Source organism: Helicoverpa zea, chromosome 24, assembly GCF_022581195.2.
Source record: "Helicoverpa zea isolate HzStark_Cry1AcR chromosome 24, ilHelZeax1.1, whole genome shotgun sequence".
Taxonomy (NCBI): domain Eukaryota; kingdom Metazoa; phylum Arthropoda; class Insecta; order Lepidoptera; family Noctuidae; genus Helicoverpa; species Helicoverpa zea.
In genome coordinates this window covers 1,377,935-1,399,328 of record NC_061475.1, presented here as the reverse complement: position 1 = coordinate 1,399,328, position 21,394 = coordinate 1,377,935, and the positions used below count along the sequence as shown (strand labels likewise).

The 21,394-nt window shown below is 36.2% G+C and overlaps 2 protein-coding genes and 1 non-coding gene across 3 annotated transcripts; 1 reads left to right on the top strand and 2 right to left on the bottom strand.

Moving 5' to 3' along the window:
• Positions 1-1,137: 1,137 nt before the first annotated feature.
• Positions 1,138-1,256, bottom strand: LOC124642503. The gene has a single exon (XR_006985778.1). It is a non-coding gene; the product is annotated as a 5S ribosomal RNA (ribosomal RNA).
• A 465-nt stretch (positions 1,257-1,721) lies between these two features.
• Positions 1,722-7,509, bottom strand: LOC124642457 (probable 39S ribosomal protein L24, mitochondrial). Its single transcript, XM_047180885.1, has 6 exons — positions 7,343-7,509; positions 7,081-7,256; positions 6,661-6,778; positions 3,768-3,908; positions 2,244-2,375; positions 1,722-1,877 (listed from the first exon to the last, which is right to left on the bottom strand). Exons 1-6 carry the CDS (start codon positions 7,436-7,438, stop codon positions 1,779-1,781), a joined length of 762 nt encoding a protein of 253 aa, XP_047036841.1. The 5' UTR covers positions 7,439-7,509; the 3' UTR covers positions 1,722-1,778.
• A 7,349-nt stretch (positions 7,510-14,858) lies between these two features.
• On the top strand, positions 14,859-15,761 carry LOC124642153. Its single transcript, XM_047180467.1, has one exon. The coding sequence runs from the start codon at positions 14,859-14,861 to the stop codon at positions 15,759-15,761; it is 903 nt and encodes a 300-aa protein (XP_047036423.1).
• The last annotated feature ends 5,633 nt before the right edge of the window (positions 15,762-21,394 follow it).

The window sequence follows — 21,394 nt, the reverse complement described above, 5'->3', positions numbered from 1 at the left end:
AAGGGTGACAGTCGGACTGAGAGGGTTGACCGCCTCGATGTCTCGCACATGCACTGTTGTAGGTTTGTTTAAAATTTCTAAAAAGGCTTCGCAGATTAGAATGGCACCCTTAGTGACGTTATCATCATGCTTAAAAATATTCTCAATGCAATTTCTACGTTAGCAAATGTGTGTTCTTCAATTTTGTTTTGCTTTAATAGATTATATGCTTCCTGTACACAGTTAGGTGCTTCATTTTCACTCTGAACATTTTTTAAGTATTCTTTTAAATGTTCATTATCATTCTTTTAATTGGTCATTATCATCAGATTTTTAGTACCTAAATATCGGTTATCATTTGGTAATCTGGCAGGAACTAGGGGGCCCCATTCGATCGCGGGGCCCTGGGCACTTGCCCATAGTGCCCAGTGGAGAAGAGGGGCCTGTACACAGGTACAGAGAAAAGGCCACAAATAAAACTGGGATAACGGCAGGGGGATGATAATGAAGTGTCTACTAGGTGGGTAGGTACCTGCCTTGGCTGCAGGATTGTTCGAAAGAGTTACCGCGGCTCCGGTACATAAAGGGCTCAAGAAGGAACATGATGGGTTTGTCTAACACTCCCTCACGCTACACCCACAGCGGAAAGGGTAACTTTATGATTGCTCAGCAAAATAATATTTAAGTAAGTACCTAAGTTTGCAGTAGGTACGTACCTAAGCTTTTTGGAAAAAGATGGATTACTTACCGAACTTACTCCTTAATCAAAAAACAACAAAATCTTCTGATAACCTTTCAAAGTCATTGCTATCTGCATTTAATCGCATTTTTGCTGCATTTGCAGTTTATCGGAAACTACTTAGGTAGGTACCTCGATGCAATTTAGGTTATCTACATGATAGTGAAGAAACGCATAATTTTAAGGAAAATCTGATTTGTGACGTTATTAGTAAGAAACAGAGTAGGTAGTACTTTTTACTTATGAAGTATTGAAATAAGATCCATAATTTGATTTCTTATTTCTTCTGAGAATTCGAAAAGGAAATATTTTGTCTGCGATGCCGATTCACCGTAGTTTTATTAATAATGGAAAAAACAGTTCAAAAATATTAAGAAATCGCATAAAAAGCAAAATAGACAAGATAGCAAATTGCAAAAAGTCAACGTCACGCGGTATTCCCAGGCGGTCACCCATCCAAGTACTAACCGCGCCCGATGTTGCTTAACTTCGGTGATCGGACGAGAACCGGTGCTTTCAACGTGGTATGGACGTTGACGAATGATATATTCAAATACTGGTTCAGTTTCGTAAATATCATACTTTAAATATTGTTTTTTTAACTATGTTACATAACAAACAAATAAAAATATCACTAACAAAGCTAATACACTTATTTTCTTACTACACTTACTCAGTTACGGAAGCAACGCCATCTATTATATTATGTACTCTTTCTAGTTTTGTGCATAGATGGCGTTTTACTATATAACTTCCCCAGAAGTATCATAGATGTCGCTGTAATAAATAGCATTCACATCATTTTTATGTACAGGGGAATGGAAAGCTTTTCAGATTTTCATCATATAGAAAACTATTTTTTACTTAACTACAGTACTGCTAAATTAACGCTCTGCCTATAACAATAAACTAGCTAATTAACAAAGAAAAAATAATATTGCCTGGCCTTTACAAAAATTCTACAGGCACTGACTGACTGAAGGATAAGAAATGAAACTCGTTATTTTCACAATATTATCTATAATAAAATGTACAATGATCACTATTACACTACATTTGTTTAATACCAGTATGATTTGGCGGGAACTCTGTCCTCCTTGATACCCATCTCTTCCATAATATCCATCTCGAATGTTCTTAGTTTTGGCGCGAAAGTTACCTGGGAAAATAAAACGACAATAGTTTATGAACTATCGTGAATTAATACAAATACACATAATATGGAAGTGTTGTAACTATTTGCGAAACAAAATTCATATAATCTAAGGAAACGAAAATGTGAGTGAAGGTGCTGGCAAAATTCTATTCAAGTATTTAATAATTATTTCGCAAATACTGCGATAGTTGACCGTTGGAAAACGCGAAACTTGGTTCCTCTTTGTTATAGAAAAGACTAAGGCTAGTTTTTATCCGAAAACGCAACACAGTTCCCACAAGAAGCTGGTGAAACCGCTGGCGGAAGCTAGTTTTGCATATTTACAAAGCATATAAATCTTCATCTTAGTAGAACATAAAGTATATTTACCTTGGCAACAGTGTCGCTGGTGGTATCCTTGTCAACATTTTCCACATAGAGCTCTTTACTCTTAAAGTCCATGGTCTCTTCTGCTGTCTTTGGTATCGGGATGATTCTGCTACTCGCCAAGGATACACGCACCTACAAGTTGATGTTTATACATAATTAAAATAAAAGAGAAAAACAGTAAGATTCAAGCTTTCTGCGTGTTTTGTGTCACATAATCTACATTATGTGTTAATGTTGATTAAGTTAAGTCTTACGATTGATATTATAAAGAATTTTTAATCAAAAAATTCTAAACAGAAACATATTTATTTATTCATTAGCATCTGTTTTATAATTTTACTTGTATTATGTTATTCGTAATCAAAACTACTAATCGTTTGATTTTGTCGTCTCTAAGTTTTGTATATCAATCCGTTTTATTATTTGCTTCTAGTAATTGAGTTAGCAACACAAGTACAGAAACTAACATCAAGAGTTAAATTCAACCAGCTTTTGGCAGTTGCAGTTGGGCTGATTTGCCAAAATACTGAATGTCAATGCCAACTGTAAACAAATCTGTTGCTGCTGGCGTATTCATATACCAGTGAAATTGATTCTTTAAATTAACTATTATTTTGAAAATTTGTAACTGTCATCAAATATAAAGAAGAATCAGGGCTTTACTACAAAAACTTTAAACCCTGTTTTACACTTGTCTAATAAAATTTTGGCTGCAAAATGAACCATATGTCAACGTCATAATTTGACATTTTTTTAGACAAGGCATAAACTGACGTTTAAAAGTTTTTGTGGTAAGACGGAAAATGTTTTGTTTCTTTCTACCCCAAGAGCTAACCAAACTTACTTCATCCTCCGAGCCTTTTTCCCAATCATGTTGGGGTCGGCTTCCAGTCTATCCGGATTCAGCTGAGTACCAGTGCTTTACAAGAAGCGACTGCCTATCTGACCTCCTCAACCCAGTTACCCGGGCAACCCGATACCCCTTGGTTAGACTGGTGTCAGACTTACTGGCTTCTGACTACCCGTAACGACTGCCAAGGATGTTCAATGACAGCCGGAACCTACAGTTTAACGTGCCATCCGAAACACAGTCAATGGTGTCTAAGATATACTTAGAAAGTACATACAAACTTAGAAAAGTTGCATTGGTACTTGTCTGACCTGGGATCGAACCCGCGCCCTCATACTTGAGAGGTTGGTCCTTTACCCACTAGGCCACCACGACTTTTTTTAACAACCAAACTTACTTACTCAAGACTATTAACTAACTTCTTCTTTTGGCCCTAAGGAAACTACTGAACTGGTTTGAAAAATTCTTCCACTGTTGGAATGCTACACTATCCCCCTAGTAACATTGACTATATTTTATCCAGGTATGTGAAGCATTTCCCACTGGTTGCAGGTGGAAAACAACTAGTGCATCAGGCAGATTTGAGAAAACTCCAACAACAGTGCTCTTTAGGTGATTAGAACTGAAGCTCACTTTATAAGAAGAACATGTTAATGTACTTATTAAATAAATACCTTATCTCCTTCTTCAGTGTATCTCCACTCGAAGTCAGTGGGCTTCAGTGTCTCCGGGTCTACCAGCTTCACTCCAGTGGTGACGAGGAGAGGTGCCTCTGACTGAATAGTAATGCCGGGGAACTTCTTGTCTTTACCCACCTGAAATTTGGGAGTGTGATTTTTAATTTCTTTTTTTTATATGACTGCATTATGTTACAGTATTGCTGAGTAGTTAGATTTTATTTTTAATCATCAAAACAAAATTATATATTTTGAATAAATGATGAATTGTGATTGATCGGTAACTGCCAGTTTGTTCATCTAGACACACGGCAGTGTGTCCGCCAAGTTCGAGCAAAAAAGCGACACACCGGCCGTGGGTTATACGAGGGCTGCCTTTTAAGTTGTGTCGTTTGAAATAAGTATAGATAATCCAATAGGTTATTACCGTTTATTATTTTTTTAAGAATAGTTAGCGATATTTAATGCACTTTTGCATGCATTCAAATCAGTTTTTAAATATTTATTCCATTCCAAAGTGGGGATAGTCAAAACGGCCGATTTGTATACGTCAACAGCTTCTTCAGGTGTGCTGAAAGGTAGTCCACGAAGAATTTTCTTAATTTTGGTTAATGTATTAAAATCATTAGTGCTTAAGTTACAGCTGTAAGGTGGATGATCCAATATTACAACATTTTGGGAACTCAAAAACATCGGTGTTTGGCGGGCGGTGCGCGAACTTGCATTGTCATGGTGCAGTATCATTCGAAGTCTTGGATAGTTTTTTCTAAATTCGGTGATGACTTTTGGCAAACAAACAATGGTATACGAGTCAGCGGTAACCATGTCGCGATATTTTAGTACAATAGTGGCGACACGATCACCCTTTGCCAAAAACGAGACAACCATTTTTTTTTTAAGTGCTTTGCGAGCGTACGACTTTGGTCGGTTTTGGCTCGTCTTGGAAGACCTAGACAGCTGACTGCTGCTTAGAATCCGGATCATAAGCGTATATCCAGGACTTGTTATCACTAACTATATCATAGACCTGCTTTGACTCTCCTCGGTCGAATCGCTGCAGAGTTTGACGTCACCAACTTACTAGGGCTGTTTCTTGGTCGTCGCTAAGAAAATGTGGTATCCATGGAGAGATCATCTATCTTACGCCAAGTTCTTCGTGTAGGATATTTTTGACTGTGGTCCCTGAAATGCCCACGGATGCCTCTATTTCACCATATGCTACATGTCCGTCTGCGAGGATTAGCTGCCGCACAGCCTCGATATAAACTTGCATCATGGCGGTTTTTGGACGACCTTCACGAGGCTTGTCACTGAAGCTAGAGTGCCCAGGTTGAAATTCTAAATATCAGCGTTCTGCGGTCCTAAGGAATGGTGCTACATCACTAAATACAGAATTAATCTCTTTCTAGTACTGAAGTCGCGACAATCCCCTTTTAAAGTTGTAGAAAATTATCGCACTCAAATTTTCCTTACACATTTCCATTTTTGCAACCGACCTGTCACCTTTGAATGGACGATACAATAAAACTATTCGACCTATTTAAAAACATTCTTTTGTTTTCGAATTCTAAATTCAAAAAGATTCAAATAGCATATATATATATTTTTAAAAATCGCGGGAGGTTACCAAACGACAGAACTTAAAAGGCAGCCTTACGTATTACACGAACCATTTCGGGCCAAATTCGACCCCCCTGTAACTCAAAATCTATTTTATTTACGCATATCAAATTTCTAGTATCTGTTGAGACCCCCTCACTTATCTAAAATACAAAATTTCATTAATATACCTATTGTAGGTCTTGAGATATTGACGTCAGAAAATCGCTATTTTTACTATACACTTATTCACTGACTCACTCATCAAAAACCTAGACCACTTCCAATGGTCGTATTGACTTGAAATTTGGCATGGAGGTAGGTCTTTATGTCAAGTTAAAGGGAAAAATCTGAAAATGGCCAAGTGTGAGTCGGTTTCAAAATAATGAAGGTGTTTTATACCCGGTGTAAATTTATTCCCCTAAGGAACTAAAACGAACTATATTTATATAATATATCTTCGAATGGTACAAAGGTTTGTATTTAGTCAAAGTAAAGTAAAAATCTGAAAACGGCCAAGTGTGAATTACTTTCGAAAATAACGAATGTGTAACTTTGATCCACGAACATAATATATGATAACATGTCATGTCAGTCAGTTGGTAAATCTAGTCCATTTAGTTAATCTAGTTCATTTCTTTGTAAGAAACATAGTGCATATTAAAAAATCTAAAAAATAGTATAAATGAGACATTTCTTTAACTAACTTCATCATAAGAAAAAAATAAAATAAACAACCTTACAAAAATAAATGAAATCCCACCCAAAACAAAAATGTGAAAGACTGCCAAGTTCGATAATATGGGAATGCTTCGCCTATAAAAGAAGTGAGATCTGAATAAGTACCAAGTTCCATACACATACCTCAGTTAAAAATAGTTACTTTTTAATGATGATTACTTGGCAAGTTTTAATAGAAAATTAAATACTTGATTCATTGCGTTTAGTAGGTTTATAACAAGGTGTATGAAAACTTGCCAAGTAACATCATTAAAAAAGTAACTATTTTTAACTGAGGTATGTGTATGGAACTTGGTACTTATTCAGATCTCACTTCTTTTATAGGCGAAGCATTCCCATATTATCGAACTTGGCAGTCTTTCACATTTTTGTTTTGGGTGGGATAGAACAGACCCAGAAATATCCAACCTGTGATTACACTATAAATCCAACTTTACAAGTAAAATACTAATCAAATAGGATACTATGATAGCTTGATACCTAGAGTACCTGAAACCGTAAACTGTACTTTTACTACAAAGTTTGAACTTGAAAATTAAAAAGAACTCACAACTCTGAGATGTGTGTTAAGCCCCTCAACGATGACCCAGTTGCGTTCCTGTATGACTTGGCACACAATCCCTTGCTTGCCTTTGTCCTTTCCCACCATTATCTCAACACGGTCACCTCTGAAAAATAATAATTACACTTAAAAATTTAAAGAGCTTATGGCTAAGTCAAAGCCATGCAGATTGATTGATCATAAGATTAAGCAACGGTCCATGGATCCATGGACCATCCTGTCATACAGTGTTCTTCCGTGTTTCAGAAGGCATGAGAAACTGTAGGTCCCAGCTGTCATTTGAATATCTTTGGCAGTTGCTTCAGGTAGTCAGAAGCCAGTAAGTCTGACAATCAATCATACCAAGGGGTATTGGGTTACCCAGGTAACTAGGTTGAGGTTTTATTTACAAAAAAAATAAGATCATACTTGAAGAAGCTCCACTCGCCCACAGGTTCGATGAACACTTTCTTCCTGTGCACATTACGGTCATTTTGCATCCGAAACTGAGCTGTCCAAGGCCTGTTCGTGGTAAAACGAAACTTTTTACGAGCTATCTGAGCAGTTGGATACTGCGGATACTTTGAAGGATTCTTCCAATACACCTAAAATACGAAACAAAAATTATACGTAACTTTCGAGGTTATGTTTTTATAGACGTCGAAATAACATCAACAGCGCATTTCTGTACCTGTTCATAGCTTCTTTTAATAAAGGACTCTGGTAAATTAGAGTATTTAACAGTCAAATCGCCAACTTTCTTTGAGAGGAATCCAAATATCCGCATTTTCTTTGTTTTGTTTCGTAACCTGCTTTTGTAAATTCCTATTTGTCAATTTGTTTAGTAAAAATTGACATTGACAATGACAAATTAAAATGACTGTCACTAAAATGTGGTCAACCAACGAATGTGGATTTTTAAACATTTTTAGAAAAAAAATATACCCATTTATTCTCTTAAGCCGAGTTTTCACAGTAAGAGACGGGTGTGCACTTCTTTATATACTCCCCTAAGAACTCGCTTAAATGCTACTCCTTTGTACCCCCTTATGTACTTCTGCTACTCCTCAAGCGCGGATCCAGCCCTCAAAAAAGGTTGTGGTCACAGCTACTAGAAAATCGGAACTAGAAGCGGCTACTAGAAAAGTACAAGTCGGAGCATGAACATGCTCATTAAAAATTATGCAAGTCGTTTATGAACTTTTGAATGAAATTATTTCCTTTTTTCTGAGCATCAGGACTTTGGCATTAGGAATGAAAATAAACTTAGGAGGAAGTTGGACCCGATAAAAAAAAATAGTTTCGATCCAAACCTATTTCAATCAATAACTTCTAGTAGCCAGTAAGCCAATATAGGGAGGGTTTGACGCATTTGGTGCACTTCTCAACTACCAGTGGCATCGGGTGGCACCCGGGGCTGCTACCTATTGAGCACCCCAAAAAAAAAACGACAAAATAAAATTACGAACCAATCTAATAATGCTAAAAAGTTTTTTTTTTAATATATCTAAACTCATATTATGCTCACTATCAGTTCCGTCTCTAGCTTATGTACCGGGTGCAATCATTACTAAAGCACCCCTATGTATAGAAAGATTGTGAGTAGTTTTGTTTTTTGCGCGAGCGTAGCAAGCCGGAACATTTTTAGATTTCGTCGTAGTTACCAAGTTATAAAACCAAAAGCGAAGACGTGGAATAAAACTGTATAACTGAGTTCTGTGCCACAAAAATACCTATAGAAATTATAGAAAAAGTACTGTGAAATTAAGAAGTTGTGAGCGTAGCGAGCGCAAAATTTTGGAGTCTTGGGACACGAAATCACAGAAACAAGTAAAAAAAAAGCCACTGCTAAGTGAAAAAACCGCGAGCGTAGCGAGCGCGAGATTTTTTGAGTTTTGGTACTGTTTTGTACAAAAAAATGTAAAATAGTGACTATTGTAAATAATAATAATTTTATTGTAATAGACAGCTGTGTTGCTGGGAAGTTTGTTTTGTTCTTCACCGCTTCTTGTTAACCAGAAAGTCCTGAAAGAGGGCGTTATGGGGGTGCTATCCTTTTCTACTTTCAATTTTAACTTAAACTAATCTAACGTTTTCGACATTGGACTTAAACCACCGCAAACTGAAACAGCCGCGAGCGTAGCGAGCTGTTATACACTGTATGCACTTTAAGCATGTGTGAGAGACCACCCAGCGCGATGTTTGTCATCCCGTGAGACAGCGGGCAGTACTAATTAATAATCCGATCTAACCAGTCGTTCATCCAGTGACTCTCTCATCCAGTGACTCTTTCATCCAGTGACTCTCTCATCCAGTGACTCTCTCATCCAGTGACTCTCTCATCCAGTGACTTTCTCATCCAGTGACTTTATCTTATCCAGTGTATCTCTCATGCAGTGACATTTACCAGTGACGTTTTATGTACTCATTTGTGTTTTACTGCAGAAAATTCTAATATACCTAATATTTGGAAATTGGACCTTTTATTCCAAATCACCTAACTATATAACAAATCTGGTGGCAGCGGTGGGATCAATTGCGTGAGTTTTTAAAAACACAATTTGGCGAAAGGAAGCATTATTCTCATCTTTTAACCGATTTGCAGGAATGTCGTCAACAAACCAGCGAACAAGTTCATCAATTTTCATTGCGCGTTGAAACATGCCTCTCTAAATTATTAACTGAAGTGACCTTATCTAATAAGAAAAAATCAGAACTAGCGGGTCGTACAGCAGCTATGGAAGAACTGGCTCTTCATACTTTCTTACTTGGCCTTAAATCTAACATCTCAAACTTAGTCCGTGGTAAAAACCCTTCTAACCTCAATGAAGCTATAAACTTAGCCATTTCCGAAGAAAAAATATTAAATTCGCTATACAAACGAAATTCTCAAGTATCTAACTATGTCCAAAAACCACACTATACCTTTAGACCTGCTATAAACAATGTAAACACTAAACCTCAATCGCATAGACCTATGGCTCAAAATTATCAAGGGTTGTTCTGTCGCTACTGTAAAGCTCAAGGTCATACTCTTGAAGTCTGTAAAAAACGTGAGTATAACAATAATAGATTTAGGGTTCCACAAACGGCACAGCCAGCCTCAAGTCAAAACTACCCAAAACCGGGACCCGCTCATGTAAATTACATGATCAAAGATCATACTGAATATAATCCCGAAAATCACCCAAACGTAAATGACGAAGATGAAATCAAACACTATAGTCATGACTACTCAAATAATAATGATTTAAACGAATAATGGGCTCACGGAGGTGTCTCGTGAGACCCAAATCACAATTTTCTGCTAGACCCATTAATAACAACGACACCTCCCCTATATCCAAGGACCACAAGGGTAGCCAGCCCCAAATAAGCGTCCAATCTTCTATATCCAAGGACCACAAGGGTAGCCAGCCCCAAATAAGCGTCCAATCTTCTATATCCAAGGACCACAAGGGTAACCAGCCCCAAGCAAGTGTCCTTAATAAAGATAATGTAATATATGAAATATCCTGCAAACCTACTAAAGTATCCTTACCTCATGTTATTGTCCAGACATGTGTTTCCAACAAACCACTTACGTTACTTGTCGATACCGGGTCTTCTGTTTGTCTCATCCGAAAATCTTCCATCCAATCTTATTCTAATCTTACCCTAAAAAACAACATAATTAAATTAAAGGGCATAGATAATACTGAAGATACAGTACCAACCTTAGGCAGTTTTGATCTAAGTCTTATATTTGGGAAAGAGTCAATTTCTTTCAATTTCCATGTTGTTGAAAATATTCATCTTAACTATGACGGTATTATAGGAAATGATTTATTTACCCGTTTTCAATGCTTTATTGATTATAATCAGCAAATACTTCACCTAGAAAATAATAAAATAAAATTAAACTTAACTGACCCTACTTATCATATTCCGGCTCGTTCAGAAATGATTGTAGAATGTACGGTCACGAACCCTGAATTAAAAGAAGGTCTTATCCTAGATCAACATATCAGTGATACTCTTTTTATAGCAAACTGTTTAGTTAAAGTTAAAGAAAACAATAGGATAAACCTCACAATTTTGAACGCTTCTGAGGAACCTATTACGCTGAAGTCGAATCTTCAACTTACCTTACACCCCGTCGATCACGACCCTTTCCAACCAAATAATTCAAATAAATCTTGCTTGAATAGAACTCAAGAAGTTCTCAAACTCCTCCGCGTCTCCCACCTAAATTCTGAAGAAGTTGAAGCCCTTTATGAAGTATGTTCAAGATATTCCGATATATTTCACTTACCAGGCGATCAGCTGACGTCAACTGACGCCATTCAACATGAAATTCGAACTTCATCAGATCACCCAATTAATGTTAAGTCCTACCGTTTTCCTGAAATACACAAACAAGAAGTTAACTCACAAATTCAAAAGATGTTAGATCAGAAAATAATCCAACCTTCTGTTTCACCTTGGTCTTCTCCAATATGGGTAGTTCCAAAAAAAATTGATGCATCGGGCCAGAAAAAATGGCGTATTGTCATTGATTATAGGAAATTAAATGATAATACGATTGGAGAAACCTACCCCATTCCTAATATTGTCGAAATTTTAGATCAATTAGGAAATTCCAAATATTTCTCAACTCTTGACCTCGTTTCAGGATTTCATCAGATCAAAATGGCTCCCCAAGACGCCTGTAAAACCGCATTTAATGTTCCCCAAGGACACTTTGAATTTACAAGAATGCCGTTTGGTCTGAAAAATGCACCATCAACTTTCCAACGCTTAATGAACAATGTCTTGACGGGCCTTCAAGGTGAAAGGTGTTTCGTTTATTTAGACGATATAGTAATATATTCTTATGATTTAATGCAACATATAAATAATTTGACCGCTGTTTTCCAAAAACTCCGTGACTTTAATCTAAAATTACAAGCTGATAAATGCGAATTCTTACGGAAAGAAGTAGGCTACCTTGGACATATTATTACCGAAAACGGTGTAAAACCAGATCCTAATAAAGTTAAATCTGTTCAAGACTTTCCAATTCCAAAATGTCCAAAAGACATAAAATCCTTTTTAGGTCTAATATCCTACTACAGACGTTTTATTCCCGAGTTTTCAAAATTATCAAAACCCCTTACACTTCTTCTCAAAAAAGATAATTCTTTTATTTGGTCCAACGAACAGCAATTGGCCTTTGAGACCCTTAAAAATAAACTAGTCACTGCTCCTGTCCTCATATACCCAGACTTTACAAAACCTTTTACACTTACTTGTGATGCATCCAATTATGCCATATCAGCAATACTCTCTCAAGGCCCAGTAGGTAAGGACCATCCTATAGCTTATGCATCCAGAACCTTGAATAAAAACGAGACAAACTATAGCACTACTGAGAAAGAACTTTTTGCTATAGTTTGGGGTTGTAAAACTTTCAGACCTTACCTATTTGGCCGAAAATTTTATATAATAACCGACCATCGGCCATTAAAATGGCTGTTTAATCATACTGATCCTAGTAGTAAATTACAACGTTGGCGTCTTCAACTTGAAGAATTCGAGTATGAAATTATCTATCGAAAAGGCAAACTAAATTCCGCAGCTGACGCCCTCTCTCGTTATCCTGTGAACCCTATAAATCAAAATGACCCTAAAGGTGAATTAACGGACCCTAGTTCACTGGACTGTACGCCTTCCCCTCTTCAACCCTCTACTAGTAATCACAGAAATGCAATACCTTATCTTGATGAAACATATTCAAAATTCTTAAAAACTTCTCTAACCGCACAGTATAACACTATAATAGTTGAACACAACGATAGTTTATTAAAAAGCAAAAATAAAATTCTAATAATTCCCACATCATTAGATCTAGACGACTCCATACCCTATGTTCAAGATGTCTTGTCAAACGTAGAAAACTCTGAAACGATTTTTAACTCTGAAAGAACTCTATATTCATATAAATCATTTTCAGATAATAATAAAATTTATTATTTCTTGTTCACCAAAGTGCACCATTTTGACACCTGCACTTACGGCGAAATATTCGAGTCCTTACAAAACCTTAGGAATCACTTAGTATCCAATAATGATTCTATAACTCAAATAAGTATAACCGATTTTAAAAATCCTTTTGATAGGCACGTTTATGTCAAAATCTATAATATGCTAACGTATCTGTTTAATAATACTGGAATACAAGTCCATATTTATTGTAATAAGATATATTATCCGAGCCCTAGTGAAATAAATAAAATTCTTAGAGAAAACCACGATATCCCTGTCGCAGGACATCTTGGATCCACCCGGATGTACAATAAAATTAGAGAACAGTATTACTGGAAAGAAATGCGCAGAGACATAGAAAATTACGTCAAGACTTGTGTTTTATGTCAACAAAATAAAGCCTTACGAAAAACAAACAGGGCACCCATGCAGATTACAACTACGTCCACAGCGCCTTTTGAAAGATTATCCCTTGATATTGTTGGCCCGCTTCCAGATTCAAGTCCAGGAAACCTTAAATACATACTCACTCTTCAAGACGATTTAACAAAGTATTCTGTAGCTTATCCTATTAAAAATGCCACTGCTGAAGAGACCAGCGAATGCCTAGTTCATTTCATATCCTTGTTTGGCATTCCTAAGACTATACTAACAGATCAGGGTACCAATTTCACAGCGCAACTATTCAAAATGACCTGTTCCTTCTTAAAAATAAAGCAATTGTTTTCTTCCGCATACCACCCTCAGACTCAAGGTGCTTTAGAGCGCAGCCACTCTACTCTTAAAGAATATTTAAAATCTTATGTTTCCGAAAATCAAAATAATTGGGCTAGATATGTATACACTGCTATGTTGGCATATAATACAGCAATTCATACAACAACTAATTTTTCACCATATGAATTGATCTTTGGCCACAAACCATACATACCTAATTCCATATATGAACCAGTCCCACACGTCACTTATCCAGACTATGTTAGAATGTTACAACATCGTCTTAAATATGCAAGAGATAAGGCAATTGAAAACATAACAAAGTCCAAAGAGTCTTCCAAAGCTTATTACGATACCCGCACTCGTCCTGTAAAGTATCATGTTGGCGATTTTGTTTATTTAAAGAACCATCTCAGGCTGCGTAAGGCCTTATCTCCCATATGGAAAGGTCCTTACAAAGTTGTAAAAATAAACGGTAAAAATAACCTAACGTTGCTCATAAACAGACGTCACGTGACTCATCATTATGACGAAGTTAAACTTGCCCGTCGTTGTGAACCGTAACTTAATGTCTTAGTGTTAAAACCTTCAAGTCTTATTTAGAATATTATTATAATGTACTTAATGTTTTATTACAGTTCACTATCCCTGGCACAAGAACCCTTCATCCAACCCACTGTGAATAGCCCCGGTATATACTTCGACCCTGTTGGTTCTCTAAAAATAATAGATGGTTATCTTAGCGTTATTATACCTTCTGATATTTCTTTTATACGACCACATATTAACAATCTGTACGGTGTGATAGACTCCTCCAAGCGCTTATGTAAACAAAGTAAGTTGTTTACTGATATCGAATGTCTGAACTTGCTCCAACCTGGGCTGTTATGGGCAAGCGCTAGCAGTTAGACGTGTTGCAAGTCGCTCCGTAAAAAATTAAATATATCTGTTAATATAACCGCTTTCAAAACAGTATTATTGCACTAATATAGTAATTCATATGTGAATATAAGCTTTGAAGAAATAATATCTATGATTTCTTCATCAAACACGAAGAAATCACAAAATCAAAATTTATGAGAAGCAACAAAACTCTAAACATTGGTGAGTCACGCGGTGACTTGTGTTCGTGAGCTGCTCCTATTCGTCGGCTGGTGGTGAGTCAGAAGACACGAAACGGCTCGGTGCGTCACCATATATGGTAACAAATCTACTATTGCCCCGCTCACTGGCACACAGGTACGAAAGACCGATTGTTTATTTCGCGACCACTGCATATGTTCTGGTGGTCTAGTGGAGTTCGAATCGACACTGCACGCCGAAGATCACAAGTTCAAATCCGATGAACCACAATTATTTTTGAACGTCCTTTTAGTTTTTTTTGCTTGCTTTTTGTTTGTGTTTTGAAACGATTGCTTGGATTTCTGCCATAATAAGCGATTTTTTTTTTTTTTTTTTTTTTGCTTCGCTAACTTTAATTTGAAATGGCTGATGACACGTCTCCCACAAACAAACATGAAAAAGCTCCTCTGCGAAATGTGTCAACCACTAGAGGCAACAAAAGGCAAGCACTTGGATCTCCGCCTCAGGAAACTACTGAAAAATTATTATCTAGACATGATGTTCGTGAAATTATTGAGGAAGTGATGGAAACTAAATTATCTATAATGTTGGCTAAATTTAATGACACCATGATTGCGCTACTGAATAGTAAGTTACAGCCTATCAATGAAAAAATTTCAGCCATGGACGACTCTTTGAAATTTATTAACAGTCAGTATGAGGACCTCCTAAAGGAACATGTTTCATCTAAGGATACCATTATTGAACTGCAGAAGGAGAATTTGGAAATGAGAAATAATATTAAAACGTTAAACATGCGCGTAGACCAGCTAGAGCAGCAAACTCGAGCTAACAACATCGAAATTCAATGCTTACCTGAAAAGAAGCACGAAAACCTGTTTAACATTGTGTCAGAAATTGCTAAAGTGTCGGGATGTGTCATGGAAAGCAGAGATATATTGCACTGTACCAGGGTTGCGAAAATCAATCCAAACAATAGTAGACCACGTTCCATAGTAGTACAGCTGGCTTCCCCTAGAATTCGTGATCAATTCCTGGCATCTATTATTAATTTTAATAAAAATAATAAAGACAATAAACTAAACAGCATGCACCTAGGCTACCCAGGACAAAAATCCGCCATATTTGTGACTGAACATCTTTCGCCAACATACAGAGCTTTGCATGCTGCTGCGAGAATAAAAGCCAGAGAAATTGGTTATAGCTTTGTGTGGATTAGAAATGGTAGAATTTTCATGCGTAAAACACAAGAATCAGAGCACATCTTGGTGAGAAATATGGACACTTTAAAAAAGCTTACTTAGTACTTTCTATCATTTTTTTTTATCGCAGTATTGGCATTAAAAAATGTTACAATTCTCGGCTTCTACTGATAATATTAATATTTACTATCAGAACACGAGAGGTTTACGCACGAAAACTCATAGCTTTTGTCGTCAGTTATCGTTGGAGAGCTATGATATTGTTGTATTGACTGAAACTTGGCTGAATAGTGGTGTTCTGAGCTCAGAGCTTTTCGACGATAGATATACAGTATACAGAAGGGATAGAGATGGTAGGAAGAAGGACGGGGGAGGTGTATTAATCGCCATATTAAAGAAAATTAACTCAAAACGCATGGTTCACTGGGAAAGCCAATGTGAGGATCTTTGGGTTACTATTGAGGTACCGTCTATGAAATCTATTCGTCGAATAGCTCTGTGCGCAGTTTACTTGCCGCCTCCAGTGTTACGTAGTAACTTGGAAAATTTTTTGGACTGTTGTAATGTGATACTTGAACAGATAGACTTGCATGTCTGTATAATCGGTGATTTTAACTTAGGTAACATAGATTGGAACTTGGTTTATGACTCAGTGAATAATTATACTCCTCCTGGCATTAGCAATGCACTAATAGACTTTACTCACATGCACAAATTGATACAACTTAATCGTGTTGTGAATGTGTCTGGACGAATTTTGGATTTAGTCTTAACTAACTTACCTTCAGGTAGCGTTGCCTCGGCCCCAAACTCCCTAAGTACTATTGATATCCACCACCCCCCAATCGAAATCCTGCTCAAATCGAGTAAAGAGATAGGACTTCCATACAATCCCCAGACTAAAAAAACGAATTATTACAAACTCGATTACCAAAAAATTTGTGAGAATTTAAAGGATATAGACTGGGATGAAGTTTTCAGGGATACGGGTGATGTTAATGAAATGCTTCGTATGTTTTATGACAGACTTCTTAATATTATACATATACACGAGCCTTCTAAGTCTACTTATAAATATAAAAAATATCCTGCCTGGTTTAATAAAAACTTAATAAGAACATTAAAAGAGAAAGAAAAGGTAAGAACTCGCTATAAAATTTATAAGAACCCAAGGGATGAGATCGAACTCAGGTTATTGGGCAAACGATGTTCCAAATTGGCTACCGACTGTTATAATAGTTATATGAGAGACATAGAAAATGAAATCACTAAAAATCCGAACCGCTTCTGGACTTACATTAAAGATAAAAAAGGTGGCTCTAGCTCTTTTCCTGCTACAATGACTAATGGTACTGTAATAACATCAAATGGTCCGCAAATATGTGAATTGTTTGCATCAAACTTTTCTTCCGCATTTAGTGATGCGAAAGATAAGTATAATGAACCAAGGTCCGATTTTCTTAATAATATGAAAAATAATAGTCTCCCACTAACGGCACCGGTAATCGATCGCGAAAGTTTGCTTAATAAGCTTAAGTTATTGGATCTTCGGAAAGGTGCTGGCCCTGATGGTATTCCACCTATAATTATTTACAAGTGTGCCTCGGTTTTGGTATACCCACTAACAAAGATTTTTAACAGATCTCTGAGCACAGGTATATTCCCGGACTTATGGAAATCAGCAAAGGTTATTCCAATACATAAGAGTGATGAAAGGGACGACGTCAGAAATTATAGACCTATCTCTATCTTGTCTACTTTTGCCAAGGTTTTCGAATCCTTAGTCTGTCCATATATACAAGCACACTTTAAACTGTATTTGAGCTTTTCTCAACATGGCTTCGTGAGCTCTAGATCAACTTGCACCAATCTAGCGACTTTTACTGAGATGCTATCGGATGCCATAGACTGCGGCAAGCAGATGGACGTCATTTACACAGACTTTAGCAAAGCCTTTGACCGCGTACCCCACCATATACTTCTGTCGAAGTTATCTGCGTACGGAATTACCGGTACACTCTATGATTGGCTAAAGTCTTATCTCGAAAATCGTGTTTTCTTTGTTGTTGTAATTGGTTTCCAATCTGGAACCTACAAGACGTCGTCAGGGGTTCCTCAGGGCTCACATATTGGACCAATTGTATTTAATGTCTTCGTTAATGATATCCCGCACTGCCTTCGATTCTCCGAATGTTATATGTACGCAGACGATCTCAAATTCTGTAGGATAATTGAATCTGAAAACGATATAACATTACTTCAGAAGGACGTAGACTCGTTGGTTCAATGGTGCACCGATAATGATATGATGTTAAACGTAAAAAAATGTTACCACGTCAAATTCACTCGAAAAAAGAAATTTGCGGCTAGTGTCTATCATATCGGTAATAACGTAATCCAAGAGGTGGATCAAATAAGGGACTTGGGAGTGGTTTTTGACAACTCCTTGACGTTTGTACCTCACGTTGAAAACGTTATAAAAAAAGCATCCAGAATGCTGGGATTTATTTTAAGGAATGTTGCTGGTTTTAAGCAAAGCAGAACAAAAATATTATTATATAACAGTATGGTTCGTAGTATATTGGAATACTGTAGCACAGTTTGGAGACCTCATTACTCCACGCACATTCTTCGACTGGAGCGAATCCAAAAACGATTCCTCTGGCATTTAGCCTATGCCAGTGGAAAGGCGAAACGAATACGATCATATAAGGACCGATTATCTTGCTTTAGGATGGTATCATTGGAGAAACGAAGAAGGATTAGTGACTCCATTTTCTTATATAAATTACTCCGGTGTAAAATAGATTGTCCCCTTTTACTATCCAAATTTCAGTTTCGGGCACCTTCTAGACTACCGCGTGGTCCCATTACTCCTTTACACCCTCCTCTCCGCAGAACTGTGCTTGGTGCTAATTCTGTCGTGCCTCGTATTTGTAAATTGCTTAATGGCTTTAGCGACCTCATTGATGTCCATTTTGACTCATATGCCAAGTTCCGTAGAACGATTACCAGTAGCGTTTAATTGTTATTTTTTATGTCTTTTCTTTTATTTATAGTTATTTTTGTATTTTATTGTGTCTCTTTTTGTTTTTAATTTAACTTAATTTAATTTAACATTTAAGCAAATTATAAATTGTACCTACTTGTTTCACAGCTTCTATGTTTATGGAGCATGCAGTGCTAGCCTATAAGAAATTGTTGCACTTAACTTATGTTGTGGTTGAAAGTCATTTATGTTATTTTTAGTGTAAATAATTGTTGGTTGGCCAATAAAGAAAAATAAAATAAAATAAAACCTTTATCTACTCGGTACCAAGACATATTACGCGATTTTGAATCAATTTCTTATTTGATTGATAATCGATCTAAAAGATCAGCCTGGTTTGGTGGTATCGGTACAGTGTTCAAACACCTTTTTGGTGTAATGGATGAAGAAGACGCCATAAGATACAGCAATGCTATTCAAACTGTCGAAAAGGATCAAACCCAATTGTCTAGATTGATAAAAGAAAATATTCTAATTACCACTTCAACTCTGTCTTCCATTAAAGAAATTACAAAAAATATTACTATAATGAACAACGTTTAAATAGTGCTGTTGAATTATTGTCGCGTCATTTGTTGAATGTAACTTCGTTATCAGGTAACTTGTTGTTACGAGCTAAATTAAATGAAATTGTAAACATGTTAGAGGGAAGTTTATTAGCACTGTCCTTTAAGTTAGAAGATATTATTAATGGCATTATGTTTAGTAAATCAAATATTTTATTTCCTTCTCTTATCACCCCTAAGCAATTATTTTCCGAATTGGCTGAAAATTATAGATTTCTGGCTGACTATAATCAATTTCCTGTTAGTCTATCTTTAGAAAATATTTACCTATTAATTAATGTATCTGAAATTGCTTGTTACTTTAAAGATGATAAAATTGTTTTTGTTTTGAGGGTTCCCCTTGTAACAGCCAAAGATTTTAACTTATATAATTGTATCCCATTTCCTGTAACACTCACAAATAACACGTTTTCTACAATAGTGCCCTCTACTAAATATTTAGGAATAACTAAGGATTTATCGTCTTATTGTAAGCTAGATAGTTTAACTAATTGTAAAGTTTTATATAGCTCGTATTATATATGTGAAACATTAGATACTTATTCTAGTTCCGTAACTCCGATCTGCGAATCGGAAATAATTTCAAAGGCCCTAATTTGTGTGCCGAATCAATGTGAAACCAAATTCTTACAAGGTAATTATGAAATTTGGCAAAGATTGAATAATAATAAGTGGATATATGTAATAAACAAACCTTCCAAATTGTTAATTGACTGTCACAATCTAAGTAACACAGAAACAACTATTTCAGGCACAGGTATACTGAGTATCCCGAGACATTGTATAGCATATTATAAAGAGTTAAGGTTAATTCCAAAGGTTACTAAAATTATTAGAATGCAACAAATAAACTCAAATTTTAATTTGATAAACGATTCATGCTGTAATAATGTAACATTCAATAAACTTAAACAAAATATTCCAAAATTGAATTTAAAAAATGTTAATCTTGATTCTGTTATGGCAGAACATACTAAAGCAACAAGCCTTATTATAAAAGGTTTAGACAGAATAACTGAAAAACCACATATAGTTTTATACAGTGAATATTATTGTTATACTACTATTTTAATTAGTATCGTAGTTTTAATCTTAACCCTATACTTATTATATAAGTGTATCAGATCAGGCAAATGTCACCGTATGACAGATAAGAAAAACAAGAAGAATATTGATAAAAATGAGGAACCTTTAGAAATTGCCGACTCTACTGAAATTCCTGCACCTAAAATCCGGACATCATAAACGTAAACTTCACTCTTCAGGTGAAGTTTAGTCTTACCCTCGGGGGCTGTTATACACTGTATGCACTTTAAGCATGTGTGAGAGACCACCCAGCGCGATGTTTGTCATCCCGTGAGACAGCGGGCAGTACTAATTAATAATCCGATCTAACCAGTCGTTCATCCAGTGACTCTCTCATCCAGTGACTCTTTCATCCAGTGACTCTCTCATCCAGTGACTCTCTCATCCAGTGACTCTCTCATCCAGTGACTTTCTCATCCAGTGACTTTATCTTATCCAGTGTATCTCTCATGCAGTGACATTTACCAGTGACGTTTTATGTACTCATTTGTGTTTTACTGCAGAAAATTCTAATATACCTAATATTTGGAAATTGGACCTTTTATTCCAAATCACCTAACTATATAACAGAGCGCGAATTTTTTTGAGATTTGGGACACAAAAGTAACTCAAAAACTAAAGCTGTTAGAAAAAAAAATATGGTGATCTCGAATTAATAAACAACAGTCATAAAATTAAATGCAACAAAAAAAAGTATTATTTTGTTCCCTAGTGTTATCATCAGCCTATCGTAAAAGTGCATGCCCATCGTGCCCACAACGGTGGATCCGCCCTTTCTACTCCTATAAACTCCCTAATAACTACCCTATATCTGTGTATGTGCTGGCGTGCCTTAAGAGATTCTCATTTTAATTGAAGATTAAAGGAATCAGTTACTTTTTATTTAAAAAGCATGTATTTGCGGTGAAACATTAACTTCTTCATAATGTGAAGCTCGAATGCTTGTAACGGAATGTTTATACATAGACAAAAATATATTTTTTATTTTTTGATCTGACATTATCAAAATTTGCTGTCAACTTTGTATAAAAATC